The following is a 19,872-nucleotide window of genomic DNA, read 5'->3' on the forward strand; positions in this document are numbered from 1 at the left end:
GGTATGGTAAAGCTTGAAAGTTTTGATGCCTATATGGAAAGCATGTCAAATGGATTGGTAAATTAGTGAAAATCAGTAAAAATCACACTACAGGTGATTTGCCTGGTTAATTTCCAGTGTACCAGTGCTTAACTTATGAAAGTCGTGTTCATTATAACTGGCTGTTGATTCACAACCTAGAGCAAAACTTTGAAAGCATCTTTTAGGTCCAGAGCCATGCCACCATCTCTTGATGACATGGAAGTGTGCAGATAGTCAAGGTGTTGGTATTGGGGTTTTGTGAGTGCCAGCATTAGCTAGCTGCTCCTCATTTGGTGTTCTTTCTGCCTCAGAAGAGAAATTGGGTAACACTCCTGTTGCTGGATGCACGGTCGGGTCAAAAGACAATAAATTTGCTAAAGCCTCTTTGCAGAAGGAAGGCGCTAGATTAAAAATGGCAGTGTGTACTGTGGGTTTCATGCTCTCCCGTGGGCAACAAAAAAACCATCCAAATGCAATGAGAATCTTGGAATCAGAGCTTCAATATATGGGGCAAGAAATTAATTCAAAGTGTGGCAATTATTTCAGCCTACATCCATGGGAGAAAGCTAGTCTTTGAGACACAGACCTGAGAAGAAAAACAAGATAAGAATTTTCCTGTAAATGATCTATTGAAACTGCTCTTCACTATTTTAAAAGGAAAAACAATCGAATGAACGCTAACATAGATCCATCTCCTTAGGACCAAAATCAATCACCTAGTGTTTACTGAGCCTCTACCTAATGCCTTCCCGATGTCCTAGGCTTAATCCAAGAGTAGTATAGCACACCACCCCTGCCCTGCAAGCTCCAGTGCAGTTAGAACCCTGTCATGTCTTGGAGTGCCCCCATCTTTTCACCAAAGCCACCTGCCCCTTCTCGTTCTCTTCTGTATGTGGAGTTGCTCTCCCAGACCCTTTTGGTTCACAGCCACCCCTGGACTTACCCACATCAGCGCCGCTACTCAAAGTGTGGAGAGAGAGTAAATGATTGATAAATCTGGGGTTGACTAAAGTCTTCTAATTAAATTGTTGATTAAATCTAGAAAATACAGTCCCTTTATTCTAAAGACATTCCCCTCTATTTCTATTTTTTCCTTACACCTCTCCCCTCTAATATCCTCATTGTATTCTACTACTTTCTGTCCTGCCTCTCCAGGGATTCTGTGGTTCTGGAGCAGCAATGGCCAATAGAAATATATCGCAAACCATGTAATTTTAAATTTTCTAGTAGCCACACTTTTAAAAAAAAAAGGTAAACACAAACAAATGAGATATATTGTAATAAAATGATAATATATTGTATTCATTCTAACCTACCCAAAATATTATTTTAATAGGTAATCAATATAAAATACAAGATTTGCATTCTTTTACTTTTTGTTCTAAGTCTGAAACGTGGTGTGATTTTACACTTATAGCGTATTCTAATTCAGACCAGCGCCGTTCCAGGTGCTCAATAGCCAGCCACGTGTGGTCACTGTGCTGGACAGCACAGCTCTACAAATACTCACGGTTAAGGTGCCTGGGTGCATGAACCCCCAACATGAAATGCCAACTTACATGTGTGTTATCAGAGGGTGTTTTTGGTGAGGAAGAACGGAGAATTGATCAGACTTCCACAAGAGTTTGCCTTTACCACCCTTACCAGACCCCCTCTGCCAAGGTCTTAAGAAACACAGGGCTGCTTTTAGCCCCTGGAATGACTCATGTCTTTTGCCTTATTTTCTCTACTCGCCAGTTCTGTTCACACCCGCTATTCTAACAAGACTGACTCTCAGTCTGTTATTAAGCAGTTGTGAATTTAACTTATTCTTTTAAAAATAGCACCTAGAGAGTACTCAGAATGTTGACTTGCTTCATAGAAAATAACCTCAAACACTGCCCCAGCTGGTAGTTATGACAGCCAAAACAAAACAGGAGTGTATTAGGCCTTTTTCTTAAGGTAATTCACTAGAGTAAATGGTGCCCACGCAGCATTCAGGAAGTTCCCAAGATGTGCTAAAATGTATCAGAAGGGAAGGTTCTGGAAGGGTCAGGAATTGCTCCCAGCACAGAGAATTGTATTCCTCCTTGCTCTCTTTACTGGGTTATTAATTAACTCCAAAATTAATTTCTTGACATAGGCCAACCAACTGCTTTCTACAGTGGCTAAAGTATTTTTGTGCAGCTTGCGATTTTCTTGGATGAGATTTTTTAAGTGATGTGGAGGAGAAGGGTCATTTGTTTCACTATAGACACTGTGGCATTAACATAATGCTTCAGTCTGAAAAACCAAGATGTCAGTTGAACACGATCCTTCTTTTATTTGGCTTTCTCTTAAAAATTTCCGTTGAGGTGTATAACCACATTACCTTTGTAAACGTTCTCGTTTTGTTACTGTTTGTTTTTCTCTCAACAGCATCACTGAAACCTTGTGACTTAGTTCCTAGTGAGCTGATGTTGCTGATCTTTCATCATAAACAGCCCCTTTAAAAGCTATTAGGAATGATTAATTGTATTATTTGTGTACATTAAACCACCCCAAAGTTTCAGTCATATAAACCGTATTGTTTTAGTGTGACTAGAAGAAAATTAAGTAGCCTGTATAACTTTCAAAAAACAATCCAAAAAGTCAACCCCATAATTATTTTTGTTTTCCTTCTCCATTTACCATTTTTTGTTTTTGTTTTGTTTTTGTTTTTAATAAAAGGGCTGTTTAGAATCAGGGCCAAGATTCAAATCTCTTAACTTACAAGCATGTATGTTACTACTTTCTGTCTACTTTTTCTTGTTCCCATGACCAAAAAAAAGAGGACAAATTCACTATGAGAATAACAAAAAACAGTTAAACAAAAACTGAGATATATTGATACCGAAGTCTGGCTATGCATAACATGCATCTCATCGTGTATCCAGATTTAAATGACAAATACTGAACCACGCAGAATTTGAGGATAATGGATTAACTATGCCAATATCAAGTACTTTATGTTGATTCGTCTCCTTACCAGCAAGGTAATGAAGGAGCTTTGGAAGTGACATCTTACTATTCATTTGATCTTCAGAGAAGGGAGACTGACTTCGGTTACTTTTAAGGTTGTTAATGCTTCTTTCCTGGCATCATTTCATTTTTTTACTATGATGTCACCTCCAATTGTATCCTTTTTTCCTCCCCAGCACTGTGATAAACACTCAAAAGTTGCCCTTTCCTGCCCTACAGACACTTTAAAACTTCAAAACTATAAGAACCTTGTAAAGCAAGGTTTTAAAATTTCTTGATTTAGTCACTATCACAAATCTCTGGGCTCATTTCTGTGATGTAATGTCCCCTCAGTATTACAACATTCTCTAAATTCTTCTTTTAACTGGTATCTCTTAACAAAAGGAAAAGGATATTGACATATTAAAACTACTCTAAAACCGCTGCTTCAGTAAAGTGGGGTGATGGAGAAATGCCTGAACCATGATTACAAGAAGCAATGAAACTCAGCATATAATGCATTTCTTAAGCAGAAAAACAAATAGGGTGAGGAAGACTTCAAAGTCTGGATTGTTTTGCACACAGACTGTTATTTCTAGAAGCACTTAAATATGTTCAGTTGGAGTCCAAGTCTCTGTAATGACCTGTCTGACACTTTTGAAAATTTAGCCATCAGTGTTGATTATTGCTTGATCAGTTCAGTTATTGGTAATGACAGTTACAAAGGCAGACCTGTTACAAGTAGCTGTCTCTAAGTTTGAATCAGGATCTGCAATTTGTTCTTTATTTCCTCTTGCGTTCCATTTCTCCAACAGCCTGCCTTTTCCTTTTCCCTCTCTGAGAACTAAGAAGTCCACTGGAATTATCTTCTGACACTTCTTAATCAAACTTCAGAACTGCTTAATGCAGTATTCTCTTTATATACCGTGGTTGCACATTCTCAACTCAGGCACTCCAAGGGTTATAGAAAAGTACACAAAAAACAAAAAAAGTACTTGGCCTCCCTGATTCCCAAAGGAATTAAAATATTTATTTCTGAAGATAAAATAAACACATAGTATATCTTTTAGCTCGGATTCTTCTAAGGGAAGGCTCTGTTAACATATCTGTAAGAAGAGAGTGGATTCATTTCTTATTTGATGACACTGGAAGGATTTTTCATTCTACCTCATCGCTCTGATATAGAACCTTTCTTTCTTCTTGTTCTACTAATTCATACATGTATCTCTGTAACAGACCCAATGCTTTTATGCGTTTTTCTTCAGATAAGTCAGCAAATACATAGAAGGAGACAGAGCAGTAAAGAACATCAAGTTTCTGTCAAAACAGTTCATAAATATTCAGTAGAGTTCTGCAATACGTAGGAAGTTATGAAGATGGCATTAAGATACCAGTAAATCCTAAGAAAACCTATGCTAATCAAGCGATCACATCTTATTATATTTTATTCTTTTATCACTCTATTATCCCTCAATAATATAAATGTGACACCCAAAAAACTACAAATCCTAATCTGCCATAGCGAGATAGAATTTCCATCTTATCCTGGGTCAGGATTTTCTAACCAGGATGTCAGGGTGTTATTGGTAGATCTGAAAGCCTAACCTGGGAGTGAGGTTTCCAAACCCCTTGCCACTGACATTGTCCTCTTTCAGGCATGACCTTCTCTCCAAATATTGCAGGCATCCCCTGTGGGGATGGAGCCTGGCTGCTGAAGGACTCCTGAAAAAGGGCTTCACCTGCTTAACGTCCTGTCCTCTCAGTCATCTCAAGGCCCTCAAGAAATCTACAAAAACCCAGCATCTTACAAAAGGTTTAAGAAATTCCACCTTAAAAAGGGTCATTCAAACCTGCTCTTTATATGTTAAAAATGAATTTTATATTATTCCTAAGACTGAAATGGGCTTAAAGAAAGAAACAGGTTTATCATCTTGCTTTTAAAAGTATCCTCAAGTTATTCCAATGTGGGGACGACTAGCAGTATTGCTGCCTGTTCCTCATTTGGAGCAAACCCTTTCAATCAAAGGAGCACTGAATTCAATGATTTGCACTGTTGGTACACTGCTGTAGTTTAAAAAGTATTTGCTCACCCCAGGGGGTCAAGCAAAGGCTATTGACATGCTTGCTTGATGTCTGAAAAGACAAATTAGTCCCCCCTCCTATGTACCAGCAGGGTACAATGACCCGACATGGAAGTCAACTCAAACCACTGTATAATATATTTACATTTTTTTCCAGGAAACTTCAGAGTTACCAAATCAACTGTGTCTAGTGTACACATGGCATGCAAGCGAACAGAATGTGAAATAAATTTGAGGAAGGCCAGGTGGTTTAGCTTGAGTATGTGGGATGACACTAAGTGGCTATGGCTCGTCCTGGAGGAATCTTGGTAGCTTTGAGTGGGGAAATGCAAGGAGAAGGGAATGCTGTTTCTGGCTCTGACCGCTTATTACTCATTGCCTGTCTCTGGCCCCCTTACATGTTCTCAGCTGTTTTCTAATGCACTAAGCAATGTGAGAGAGGGATTTTTCTTTCAGAGTCACTCAGCCGAAGTACAGGGGGACCAAGTGAGCAAGGTTGGAAACAGTCATGCTTGCTTTTCCTTCTTCTGCTCGGGAAACAATTCAAATTCCCATGAGTCTGTTTCTTAAGTTTACCTTTTCTAAAATTACCATAGAGGTGATGAAGTTTACTATAAAATAAAGAGGTTCTCACATTTGCCTTATAATGTAACTTGCACTAACTGGAAGAACACAACATTAGGGAGAAAGCTGTACTTTTCCGTTCTTTAGAACATAATTATAGATTGAAGATAGGACCAAAAATCCATAGAAAATGAAATTTCTGTAAATTTCTATTGTTGGTGATTTGAACAGATACTTAAGAAATAATTGTTTAATGAAGTTATGTGAAAATTCACATAATAAACTAATGAACTAAACACAGTTTTGTCATAGTTTGGGGGGAAAATAGTTATATAAAGATGGCCATATTATCTGAAAGAACTCCTTAAAGCCTGCTCTTTGCCAGCATTTATAAAATTCTATCCTCAGTTAACTAAGTTGGCCTCTATAGAAGAAGGTATAGGTCTCCATGCATATGGCAAATACTGGGAATGAGTATATTATGGTGCTATATTGTACTCATTTTAGAGCAGTAAATAATGTTATAATAATAATGCCATAAATAATATAAAGGAAGCAAGCTAAATTTGTCCCAATCAAGTACAGATGAGGCAAATTTTTTAGGCCCATATATCCATCTTTTATTCATTCAGCAAACATTTGTGATAGACCTACTATGTACAAGACACTACTCCTAGTTCTCAGCGGGCAAAAATTCTAGAAGAGTTGATAACTATAGTCATATTGGATGGAAGCTCTATTTTTTTCTACTTCAAGCTCATGTGAACATCTGTTCATCAAGTAAAAAATCCCTAGTCTTAGTTTTTGCAGTCTCTTTTGAGGCTTGGAATTTAGTGGCAGCTAAGTTCCAAGTCTCTTGCCTAGTCAGTCTTCATAAGAGACAGAAACAAATCAGACAGGGGTTTAGTGAGGAAAGCCACAAACAGAGTGAGCCAGTGGGGCTTACAGCCCTGCTTCTACCACTAAACACCTGGGTAAACTTGAGCAAGCCTTTTAACTTCTCAGAACTATTGAAGTTTTTACCTATTCAATAAGGGAGTATAAATAGATGTTTTTTAGGTCTCTTCCAGCTCTAAAATCTATTTAAGTCAAGTGAAAACACTATGAGAAATGTTGAAAGTGATGGATGTGATGATGATGACGATGACTCAAGGTCTATATATAAGTAGACTTCTGTCTACCCCTGTATCTATTTCAGTTTAGTACACCTGCTTTCTTGCCTTCTTTTGACTCAAGAGTCCAATAGCAAAGTGTCCTTAGCCCAGGGGATTGCCAGCCAGGCTGCCTGCCCTCAGCCTCCTCCCTCCACAGTGACCAACATTCTCTCTTGAATAAAAGTGAAGCTACAGGACAGAGGAGCTCAGAGGTGCCTGCTCAGCCTCTCTGACTGCAGGGGTAGTACCAGAGAAGTGGGAGGTTGAGTCAAGTAGACTTTAACCAGATACTGGGATAATCATATCAGTTCCAAAGATTGTTACGAGGATTCGTCAAAGTAGGAAGAGTACTTGTGCACAGTGGTCGGTAGCTGAGGCCCAGAGCACGCATCACTTCTGCTGCACCCCCTACTGATTAAAGAGATGTTTCAAAGCGACCACACAGACCCTAAGGAGTCCTCACCAAAGTTACACAGGAATCCACATGCCTGTCATCCATTCTTATCTGCCAAACAGCAGTGACAACAGCAGGCATTTTGTAGTGCTTATTTCTCACAAGGAGATTTTCTCTGCATGGTTTCACTGGATTTTCAAAATTAGGCTGTGAGGCACATAAAGCAAGTCTCGTTTCCATCCCAGCTGTCAGGCCACTGCCTTGCACCATTCTAAAATGTGGTCCTCTGGGAGGGGGTGCCATTCACATAGAACACAGTGTGAGTGGTGCCCCCCGCCACCGAGTCCTGCAGAGCAGCAATACTGCCACTTTCAGAATAGGAAACTGAAGCTCAAAGAGGTTAAGTGAATGGTCCAAGGTCACACACACAGGAGGAAGGGATTCCGATCTCCAAGCCAGGTTATAACTCCCGCTATTTTGTGTGTTCCACAGCACCACTGAACTTTACTACAGTACATACGTGAAAACCTCAACAAGGTCCGAGTCCTCCACCAAGATACCTCAAAGCCTAATATAGGATGGAGAGGTTGGCACTGAGGAAATCTCCTTGTGAGAAATAAGCACAGTCTTCATGAGACGAGGAGAAAGCCCTCACTGCGTCATGTGGTGTGGCACACTGTGACTCAGTGGTGCTCTAACTAGACCACCCGTGCTATACTCGGGTCATCACTTTGTGGAAAGGCAGTCCTGCACATCTAAGTCCATCAGGCTGTGGAGACAGTGGCCCGCTCCTCCTCGCCATATGACTGGCTTACATGAATATTCAATAACCAGCACCCCTAAAAAATCTATTACATCTCCCACCTGTGTTGTCATCTTATCACAATCTGTGGTCAGTGCCAAAAGGCACATTGCAGTGTTAAAGATTTGGAGTTTGAGAAAAGTGACAGAAATTTCTATTAAAGTGCTGCAGTTGGACTCCATGCAGAATGAGAGTGACTTCCTCATACTCACTAATCCCCAAACAAAATAACCATCAAGAAATATTAAAACACACATTTTATTAGTTTCATTTAATTTCTTAATTGCTCAAAGTCAGTTTACCCATTTATTGCTGTGTGAAATGCTTAGAGGCAAGACGCACATTAAAGGGATTATTTCCACGTAATCCCTCCCTCCCAGAGGGTAGGAACCGATCGCTTCTGAATCCTGATTTACGCTCCGTAACAATATCAAATGGAGGAAATAGTTACTGTAAAACGATAGAGTCGGTCGTCGGGTAATACAGGAGAGTGTAATTTAATAGCAAAGAGAAAGGACCTCATTTTCGGGAAAAGTTAGGTGAGCCTTTTTCAGGAACAGCTATTAACCAAACTGAATTTAGCCTCCCATTTTTCTGTCTCTACCTCTGTTAATTGATAGATGTTGAAGATGTGTAGACTGTTAAGATTTCAATCAAATGGTGTCCGGGAGTCGATGTGATGGTTTTACCGGGACTTGGAGTTCGAGAGATAACGATGGCTCTGAGCATTACACTCTCTGTGACAGTGTGCCTGCCACCAGCCTGCCTTCCTGGCAGGCAGAAGAGTGCAGGCACTTTGGTGGAATGTGAAGGGATGCTACAAATTACTCAGGAAAGGCAGCTGTGGTAGGAAAGGGTTCTAGGTAAATAGCCGCCAAGAAACTTGTGACAGTCTGAACTTCTGGCAATTTCTGTGGCATATTAGAGCTGTCCTGAGACCATTAAACTCCGGAGAATGGGAAACCCATTAGTGACCCAGGAAAGAGCTTTTTCTTGTTCTGTTCCTGATGCATCTCTCCCAGTCGTAGTACCTATAACCCAACTACATTATTTTAGGACCATTATTGCTATTCTTGGAAGGAAGTAAGAGTTATAGCATCAGAAGGGTACAGAGGTAAGGCCAGTCCTCACCAGCAACTTCTGCCCCCTTAGACAGCGGCCATGGCTGACAGTGGAGGCTGACTCCAAAGGTAGAGAATGAGTATCAAATACCAGAATAGGGCCAGCCTGGAATGGAGGTGCTGCCGAACACAAAGAGTAAACAAAATAAAACACTTCCTTAAAAGCCCTCAAGGAGATCTGTACCATGTATTTTATTAGATTGAAGGCAAAACAAGCTGATACCAGCAGAAAAAAAATGGCTGCTTCAGACCCCAGCTGACCTCCTTTGCGTGGAAAATTCTCCATACGATTACAGAGCTAATGAGTAATATTTAATGAAAGCATTGTGCCTTTGCATATATTTGTAAGCAGCACTTCTTCCATTTAAATTTACATAGAAATAAGCTGATACGTATAAATACGCATCCTGGAAATCTGTGTATTTTAAGGAAAATACTCATTCGCTATCTCTGGCTGTTTCTATACAAAGCTCAAACTTCACAATAAGAAAACTGTAGAATTCAGTCAGTCATCCAGTTGACACCAGACAGGCAAGTATTTGATGATGCGTGGATAAAACGGCTGAACTCCGGCAGACTCATCCACATTTCACAGAATGTTTTGACTTTATGCAAACAAGAGTGTTTGAGAAAAAACTGGGCTAAACAATTGCTAAATAAATACATGTGGGGGGGAAAAAACCTTTCAATTTCAAGAATCCTTAAGCATTGGAGGATAAAGTCTTAGAATCAGCCTTGTTTCTGGGGGCTTCCTGCATTTCCTTTTCTGCTCAGAAGCTGCATAGCAGTAGGTCCGAATGTGAAAAATGAAAAGCCTGTGACAACTCTTTCCCACTCTTTCTTTCTCTTCCACCCCAGGTGGAGCTGACAGGCAGCAGCGTCTTCGACTACGTCCACCCCGGGGACCACGTGGAGATGGCAGAGCAGCTGGGCATGAAGCTCCCGCCGGGGCGGGGGCTCCTGTCACAGGGCACCGCGGAAGATGGCGCCAGCTCAGCATCTTCCTCCTCGCAGTCCGAGACCCCCGAGCCAGGTGGGACTTGCAATCCCAGCGCGTGGGTTGGTGGGCAGGACCTTTGCCAATAATCGCGCTCAAGTTGCCAGTGTGAAGAGACTATAAATAGGTCTGATGGTATTTAACAATTCTGTGCAGCTTTCTGTCCTGTGCAGTAATTAAATAAGGAAGAGATTTGAAAATAAGAAGACATTTTAATAAGGATAATCCGGAGATCTAATTTCAGTTGAACAGTACATACAGAAGGTCCCCGTTCCTTGAGTTTCTCGTTCAAATTAATGGAGGAAAAAGGTTCAGATTTGGAAAGCTCTCTTCCTCTTTATTGTTACCATGGCGAAATGTAATGCATTCATTTATTATTCAGCAAAATCTATAGCAAAGACTTTTTGAATATTAGCTTGTGGAGAATTAAAAGTATTAGGGGCTTGTAGAATCTTGGTTTCTTTCTTTTTTTTTTTTTTTTTTTTTTTTTTTTAGTATCAGAAGGTACTTGAAAGATGTGAACAGATAAATTAAGGCTAAAAAGAAAACAGAAATGGCTACATTTTAAACTGCCTTTCCACCCTCAGTATTTAATTAGATCAATTGTATAGAGGAATGAGCAGAGGTGACATTCCTCATTGGGATTCCTTCCAGGACTCTTATAGACTTTGCATTCAGAATGTTCCCATTTTCATTGTGTTGTACTGATGATAATTTAAGTATTAGGGGAAAATCCATTTATAAATTAAACAAAATGACTTGATATCCATCAGTCCCCTAGTTCATCAAGCTGTTCAAACACGGGGAAGATTGGCTGGTCGGCCTGGGTCTTCCGAGAGCGCTGGTAATTAGATCTGCGAAGGATTTATTCTTTGCTGATTGGGGCTTTAAATTAATTGAAGTTCCACATTTGTGGTTTTGTCCTTTTTGTACTTTTTTAGAGGAGATATTTCATATTCTTGTGTGGTAGAGTGCTTGGCCAAGCAGCAGTGGTTTAAATGTTAATTTTTCTCATGAGAAGTTTAAGATTTTTAATGAATCAAGGCCTGATTTGAAGTGCAAAGTTTTATTTGCTTACTTGGGAAATTATTTTTGCACTCTCAAGATGTTTGTACTTTACTTGATAATGTTGTTCTAAAACAGGCTTGCAATACAAAAGCATTTTATGAAAGAAAAATGGAGAAACCCTATCTTAAGATTAACAATAACTCTACATACTTCCAAGAAAACACTTTTATTTGACCTGCTTAGAAATAATTACAGCATGGTTGCTCACACAGAAGGGAAAAAAAAAACATACTTGCCTCTTTTGGAAGTATTTTCATTCCATCTGGAATCAATCTATGTTTCCCCGTTTAAGTTAACTGCAGCTTCTAGGGCATTATTTTAGAGTATTGGTCAGCATTCTTCTCTGGTGAGCCCCATGCATGAGAAAAGAGTATTTAAGACTACTCTTTACTATTTAAAAATGAAAATAATTTTCTTCTGGGAGGTCAGGGGGAGTCATATATTCTTGTACCATGGCTCGCTGGCTTTACTGAACAGATATGTCAGTGAGATCCTTGCACCTGCTTTTGAGTCATTAGAGTGTTCACATCTGGGCATATTTGAGAAGTAGCACATGAAAATAGTTCTCTACTCTTTCATTTTGGAGTTGGGTTGGGAAACCTGAGTTGCTCATGACTCTTAAACAATCAGTGTATAAGAAATCAAATTTACAACCTTAATGTCAACTAAGGCCATGGAAAAGTAGACTTTGTTGCCCTGAATCACGAACTCTCAAGTTAAGAAGAATCTTCAACAATCCTTGAATCCAACCTCCAACCTATGCAACCATCCCTTTACAGCAAAACCAACAGAGGCCCTTCCAATCTCTGCTCATTCCTGATTGGAAGCCCAGGAACACACAAAGCTTCCCACTCGGTTGGTCAGCAGGTCTGATAGGAAGTTCTTCCTGATATGGAGCCAGAATCGACTTGGCTGCAACTTCTCCCCCACCAACCCAAGGTCTGCCCTCTGGGACCACATTTCAGACTGACTCCTTCCTCCCCATTACAGCCTCTCAAATACATGAAGTCAGAGACACCAGATTCTTCCTCCCACCTTCCTTCTCTCCAGGTCCACAGCCACCATTCAGTGGTGTAAGGCTAAGACCCTCACCACTTGGGTCCCCCTCCCCTGGCCATGCTCCTGTTTGTTGGTGACCCTCTAAAAACAGGGCCCTGAGAACTGTGTAGCCTCTAGATATATTCTGATGAGCACAAAGCAGGGGGACTGTCACCTTTCTCGGGTTAGGCTACTATACTCCTGTTATGCAGCCCCAGGTTAAAGCGGGTCCTCTTGGCAGCCAGACCCCACTGTTGATCCATATTGCGCTTGATGTCTCCCTAAACCCGTGAAGGGTGACTTGTCCCCTGGAAGAGGAAAAACAAAATCCACAGCCTGCAAAGCAGCTCTGCTAGGGTATCCCTAAGCTAGTCAAAATCAAACTGGTTTGAGATTAATTATAAAAACTCTGATGAATCCCATGCTTTCTGTGAAGCACCAGGTTACATAAAACAGCTCCATGAACACTGTCAGGACTCAGTTCTCACTTAGCATCTTTAATTCTAGATATTAGAAAAACAACATATATCCTTTACAGTTACTCTGTCATTTAACACTGAAGTGTGATTGAAAATTTACTCAGGGCTCGTTCCCCTGCCTTCCTGGCCCTCCTTGAGCCATCCTAACTGGGAAAATGCAGAATTCTGCTTTCCATGTTCCTTAACAACTTGGGCTCATTAGCGGCAGTCGCGTGAGAAGTGCGTCTCTTCCTTGATGGAGAGTAGACGTCTCACCATTAGAGTGTTAAACTGTCTCTGCCGTATGATTCTGGAGTCTGGGTGATTTTCAGTCTTTGTCTTAAAAAGGCAATTAGATTGACTGCTCAAATACTGAAAGGCAGTGTAGGATGCTACCTTTAGCTAAATATCTTCACTAATGCAGATCATTGCTCCAGGGGAATGACTTTAAAAGTCCACGTCAGGCACTACATCCCAAAGCAGCTTATGTTTCTTAAAAGCTGAAAGAATTTTAACAAGATTTTCTAATTCTTAATAACACGAAGGGACATTTTTGAAGACTGTTGTTCACTACATCATAATCTTTAAAACTCTGATAAAACACAGATTCTTGCTTAAATAGTGGTGTAATTTGGTTGGAAAATGGATATCAATATGTGGTGATTATGAAAATGAAGGGACTAGTAGGTATGGAATTTTTCAGAAGCCCCGATGTGTTCAGTGTAGCATTACTAAGTGACTGAAATCTAAATAACATTTGGCATTATAATAAAAGGAAATAAGTGACTAAACCAGCCTAAGAGGCAGTGATCCTGTCCCATAATAGGAATTCTATTTCTTTGACCTGCCAGCCCTGTGATTGTCTTGTCTTGAATGAGTCTCCAGATAATGAGACAGGGGAAAAAAAGCTGTTGACTGGACAGCAAACCCAAATAAATATTTTATATGTATGCAGATTCATTAATAGTTGATAAATATGCTCTTTCTTTTAGAGAACTCTAAAGGCAGGCGGAAGAAAAATAAATGGGTAGCCTATTTTTAAAAGTTATAAAGTTCTAGCATGCTTCTTTAGGGGCTTGAGTCCAAGCATTTTGGAAGAGATTGCTCTGTGCTTGGGTCCTGCCTGCACCCTTGCCTCTGCTCCTGTGGCTCCTGCAAGATGGCAGGGTGGGTGGGGGGCGGGGGGGGAGCGGCACACAACCTCTGAAACAAGATGTTTGGGTGGCTCATTTTGTTTTTGTAGATCTGCTTGTCTCTTTTCATCACTCTTAACGATTCTATAATTTTGGGGTTATGAGTGCTATCATTTTAAAAAACAAATCTTAGTGCCACATCTTTTAAATGCTTAATAAATAAGAAATCCTGGAGGTACTTGAAATTTTTCCCTATTCTGAAAGCAAAGAGTAATATTCCCTGAGTTAGGTCATCAAAATTGTTGTGTTTTCCTCCCTCTTCCTCCTCATTAAAACAGACTGATCTTTTCCAGTTGTAAAGCTCATGCCCATTGTGAAAAATTTCGAGAATGCAGAAAACCAAGTATAAAGACCAACACACCTCCACCCCAAATAACCACTGTTCTTATAGGTGTATGCTAGATAGCCTTCTAGATTTTGTTTGTTTGACTAAAATTAAACCGTAACATACATGCTTCTGGTAGCCTGCTTTTTCACTTAACCTCACAGACCGCTTTCCCTGCCATGTTTCTCACTTAACGTAATATTTCCTTTCTGTCTCCAGTGGTTTGTTCCCCACGAGCTATAACCATCAGCTCCCAGCCATAGGACCACTGTCGGGAGTAACACACCTGGGCCCCAGTTCGGGGAGAATTCAGCCAGGATACGAGGTTCTTGCTGCTTACTGAATGGGTGCGAGCTCACAGAGGGAGAAATCAATACTGCACTGGGATATAGACAATTTAGTAAAATATGTGAGACAGTATTCTTGGTGAAGAGTGAGAGTAACTACGGCAACATGGTTAGCCATTGGCTATCTAAAGTAGAGGCTATTGTGTTTTGTCTAAACTTTCAAGCAGACCTAGCCTGTTATGGGAGGTTAAGATAATTACTGTAGTAGTATGATCTTTATGCTTTTACACCTACTCTACGTCCTGAATATTTTAAAGGCAAGCAAAACTGAAGAAGTTGAGTACTTGCCTGAATAGAAATAATCTTCATTTTCTACTTATGCCCCTGTGCTGTGGTAAATGGGATCAGCTCCTGATTCTACAGGAACTCAATTCCTCTGCATTCGTTAGACGATTTTCATAACAAGTGATATAATTAAAGGCACAAATGTTTAGGAATAACAACAAAGAATGTAAAAATTTATCTGAGGATCAGATCAATATTGTATTTCAAAAGCTGCTTAGACATGAGATATAATTGTATTTTTATGGGTGAAATACTTACTACCTAGTATAGGATTGGAGTAGGAGGGGAAGATGCTTTGATTTTTTTTTTTTTTTTGGTATTGGTTTAAGTTTCCTATCAATGAACTGAATTTAGAAGTCAAGCAAGGGAAACCATCTTACTAACCCCACATCCAACCTCAGTCCCCAGACAATGTGACTGTATCTACAGCACTTTCTGCTGTACTGCAAATGTCAAACAGAAGGTGTAATGGATTTAATATTAGCGCTGGCCAAGGTGCTGAGGGAGCTGTTAATAATGTCACTCCAGTTATTGATCTGAAGCCTTTAAAAATCAAAGAAAAGTGAGAGATCCCCTACTGGGGAAAGGCACACAGTGACTGGTTTTTATTGCCAATATATTTCTACATATAGAGTGGCAACTTTCTGGAATTATGTTATCACCATTAATCTCTGTGAGATTTTTGGAGTCATTGTATGGTAAGATAATATCATGGAGACGGCTCCACATGCTAATGCTAAAAGATCAGGCCAAGTTCTTTTAGGCATAAATAGAGCTTGATAATTTGTGTGGTAATGACAATATTCAAGTTGTCAAATGATAGGTTTATTAGCACTAGAATTACTCACGATGACAATGTTAGACCCACAGGAAGTGTTAAATATGAACTGTATAGTCATGAGGATGAACTGGCCCCTCTTTTGCCTTTCTAAAGCTCTGAATACAAACCATGTCATGACTCACTTGAGATAGAAATCAATTCTGTTCCTACAATTAGTGTACCTTTTCAGGAAACTGCTAATCCTTCAATCTGAATGGCAGTTTGTATGCAATGAAATTCCTGCTTTCCATAGTCCCCAACTAATAAATGAAATTAAAATGTATAATTTATGTTGAATGTTTATCAAACTGTAAACACACGTTTAATTCCTTTCCATATTCATACAATATAAGCAAAGATAAATCCATCAGATAATGTATCACGGTTATCTCTGCTGGATTGAATAGGAAATGCATCTCTACTGTAGCTGTAGCAAAGAGCCAGACAAGTTCACGATTACCCCAACCTGGCCTGATTCCTGTTAATACTTGTGTGCACATGTATGTGTCAATTCTAATAGTCAGATAGCAGCCTAACAAAAAGTCATCTTTCCATAACCCAGAGACATCCTTTACACATAAACTCAGCTTTCATCCAAAAATTGTATTTGCAAAATGATGCATTTCCCTTACATCGCTATTTTGAAATGAAATAAAAACTATCTCTTGCCACTCCTGAATGAAGATGACACACACTCTCCAAAAACAAGCCAGTACTACTATAGGGACTGCCTCGCCAAACTCAGAATGCTCCTTTTGCCTAAAAAAAAGCTACCTTGACACAGTACCATTTTTTTCCTGCAGAAAGTAGGCTTTTCTTAAATGTCGCCTTTATCTTCAGCTAAGCTAAAACAAGATCCCCTGGAATGGCCACAGAAGGGAATACATTTTCCCAGTGCTTTCTTCTGGTATGCAAGGCCTAAGAGCACGTAGAACCCTAAGTTGTGTTTGCTCACATTTTTGTGTGCTTGTCTGTGTATGGTGAGAACAGCTGCAAAGCAACCTTGTGTGTACTTCTAGGATCTTGCCTGAGGGAGCTAAAGAAAATAAGGGGAAATCCGTCCTTCCTACTAGGGTCTGCTGGCCCAGCACCTGAGCTACGCCCTTCCAGGCCAGCTCTGAGAACGCTCTGCGGCAGCACAAGGCATCCTTGGGGGCGTGGTACCCTGACCTGTGAAAATCCCTGTTGGTGACTCACTTAGCTACATAAAGGCAGCCTCCGTTTAGTTTCCAGGGGAGATGCTGGATGGCACCCTAACTCTGTCTGCCATACTGAAACTAACTTTCTCTTCCAAAATTTAGATCACAGTGGTTGCAACTCAAAAAAGTGCAACTTTTATATAAATTAATATAACGGTATTTACAGGATAGCAAATGGTTTGTTCAATAATAGAAGCGTAGGCCTCTTATCAAAATACACAATAGGTTCACTCAGTTTATATGCAGCATTTTTTTCCATAAACCTTCTATTGAAGGTTTAGAAAATCAATTTTTTAAACCCATTATTTTTAAGTTGTTTTACCAAGCTTTCTAGGTCATAATTTTGACTTTCCTTTACTTATGGTAATAAGGGGTACATTTCAGAGTTTCTAAAATGAAACCCAAGACAAGTTGTTAATGGATGACCTGTTCTTCCGTATAAAAAACAACGTGGCTGTCTTTGTCACTGGATATTAACAAATTAAAGATTCTATTTCTATAACTCTTGCCTTGAACAAAGCACAAGTTATCTGCCTTCAATACATATGGCTGCACAGAAATTTCATCCCTGTCCAAATGATACCATTCTGAATTCCTCCTCTACGCTCAACAGCAGACTTAAGAAGGATCAGTTACCCGGCATTGACTGAGCTTTGCAGGGTGCACAGATCAGAAGAGGCAGAACCGGCTGGAAACCATTTCCACCCCTAGTGAGCAATTTACTCATGATTGCTTGGGGAAAATACTGGAAATATTGCTTCTGTGTAAAGTTTGCAACTTGCAGTTGTCAACTCTTTGGTAAGCAGTTATTCCCAAATATAGCTTTAGAAGCAAAGCATTTGCAGGCCACTGTGACAATGGTTGGCATTCATATTGCGCTTGGTGTATGCAGAGCACAGAAACCACTAATTACAGGAGTTAATTCACACCCTGTCCCTCTGAGGCAGGTCAGCGTGTTATCCTTATTTTACAGACTGGGGGAAATGATGGAAATTCTAAGTGGCTTGCCCCAAACCACACAGGTTAGTTTAGCAGCCAAGATTAGAGGCAAGAGTACAGTGTTAGGGTTGCATAGGTGAGAAGCCTAGCAACCGGAGAGAGAAAGGAGATAGAACCCTGGTAGGTACAGAACCAGAGGAATTTTCTCCAAGGGGTTTCTGAAGCCCTGAGAGCAACCTAACAATCCCCTCACACACATATTTTATTGGGTTAAAACATCTTTTGTTTTTGACTATGTTCTCTCACTTAGAACTAAAATCCTGCAGCTAATCCTTCTCTCCTCCTCCATCTCTACACTGAAACTCCTTCCACCACAATGAACAGTAGGATCTGAATCAATTACAGGCAAAACTCAGCCCTGGGTCTCTCAATCCCCATTAGCTACCTGTCTCCTCAGCCAGGAGTGCAGCCACAATTGTCTCTGTGCATTTGGCCTCTGCTCCACCTTGGCCACTGTGCGGCCAGGCTCTGTGCACCTTCTCCAGGCTCTTCCTTTCAGAACCAGTGTCCCAAGCAAGCGTGAGATGGAAAAAGAGCAAGAAGAGCAATAGGTCATCAGGAGGTGGTCACGTGCTCCTGAAGGTGCCTGCTCGTGACATACAGCCATGGACATGGCTTCTTGGGACCCATGGCAAATGTCAACCCATCTTCTGTTTGTTGACAAAACTAGCCTGAGAGGGGACCTAGTTGTTACTAATTAGAGTGAATTTTCATTGAAGACCCAGACATACCTGGTAATCGGGATTATGTAGACTATTCAGTGACCATTGATTGTATGTCTGTCATGTGTCAGACATTAGACAAAGCACTGAGGAAACAAAGATGAAATTCCCTGCCTTCCAGGAGCTGACCATCATGTGAAGGGGACAGATCGTTAATACAAAGCAGGAGGAGGAGGATGACAGGGCACGGCGGTGTAGGAGCAAGGCAGCATTGTATTACAGGCCCCAGCTGTTAGCGGTCTTGGCTGAACTACTCAGGTTAAACTTCAGCCCTGAAATTCAACCCAGGAACATGGCTTCCTTGCGAGCAAGCTACTCTGACATGCCCAGACACACACAGACCATGACTGGCAGGGACTTTGATACATATTGTCCGGGGTGAGAGGGGGGTTGTTTGTTTATTTAATTAGCCTTTAAAAATACCTGTTACATGATACATTCACAGGAATATAAATTCGTCTCTACTGATCTCCCTGGTTCTATAGGAGTGTTCTGAATGGGAGGGGCCCCCAAACTGCCTCCCTCCTACTCATACTGAAATTTCACTAACTGAAATTCAGGAAATGCTGGCTTTGGAAAATTGGCCCTTTAGCTTTTTCTACTCAAGCCAGAACTTGTTGCAAATATCCTAATAATGTTAATGATAGCTTTTATTACGTTCTACCTATATGTTCCAATTACATGAGTAGGCATGTTTCCAGTAATTTTTCTCAAAATGTGCCTAAACCAAAATTAGAGATGGTAAATGGCCTGCCTCACACTAGAGGCGACTGTGACCCTGGGATTTGAACTCAGGCCATGTGTTTTGTTTTGAGCACTTTGCTAGGTGCTTACGGAGAAGATAAGAGGTAGATGTGATACTTGCCCTTAGGAAACTGATCATGATAAGACTTATACACAGTCAACTATCAGAGAAAAAAGAATGCTAGTGCTGCTGTCCCCAGCTGAGGCATGAAACTGGCAAGTGGTGTAAGAAACCAGGGAGAGGCTAAATGATTGTGGGTGGCTTTGATGAGGAGAGATGACTTGCATGAAAACCAACCTAAGAGCAAAGAGGGAGACATGATCTTCCAGGAGACTCATCTCAAGCAGCAAAGTGGGAGTGAGGACACTGCCTGTAGGAGGCAGGAAGGAGCCCTGTCTTCCCCAGTGAGGCAAAGATGCATGCTTATTCAGGATGGAGCCAGATCTTGGAGCCCCTGGAGTGCCAGGGAAAGCATCTGAGATCAGTGTGATAAGTTCTGATTATAACTCATTCAAAAGAGCAGTGACCCAAGGAAAACATTAACACCCATAGATACCAAACCACATTTTGAATTCGGAAGG

The 19,872-nt window shown here is 40.6% G+C and overlaps 1 protein-coding gene and 1 long non-coding RNA gene across 6 annotated transcripts in view; one reads left to right on the forward strand and one right to left on the reverse strand.

The window, feature by feature from the left end:
* The window catches only part of NPAS3 (neuronal PAS domain protein 3), a 799,363-nt gene that overhangs the window by 667,977 nt on the left and 111,514 nt on the right, over window positions 1-19,872 (forward strand). For all 4 annotated transcript variants that reach the window (XM_032481854.1, XM_032481855.1, XM_032481857.1 and 1 more), the window contains one exon: window positions 9,954-10,128. In XM_032481854.1, coding sequence (XP_032337745.1) covers window positions 9,954-10,128 — 175 coding nt within the window. The remainder of the gene's footprint in view (window positions 1-9,953; window positions 10,129-19,872) is intronic.
* The window catches only part of LOC116664221, a 228,922-nt gene that overhangs the window by 35,173 nt on the left and 173,877 nt on the right, over window positions 1-19,872 (reverse strand). The window lies entirely within an intron of this gene.

The sequence above is a fragment of the Camelus ferus genome, chromosome 6 (assembly GCF_009834535.1).
Source record: "Camelus ferus isolate YT-003-E chromosome 6, BCGSAC_Cfer_1.0, whole genome shotgun sequence".
Classification (NCBI taxonomy): domain Eukaryota; kingdom Metazoa; phylum Chordata; class Mammalia; order Artiodactyla; family Camelidae; genus Camelus; species Camelus ferus.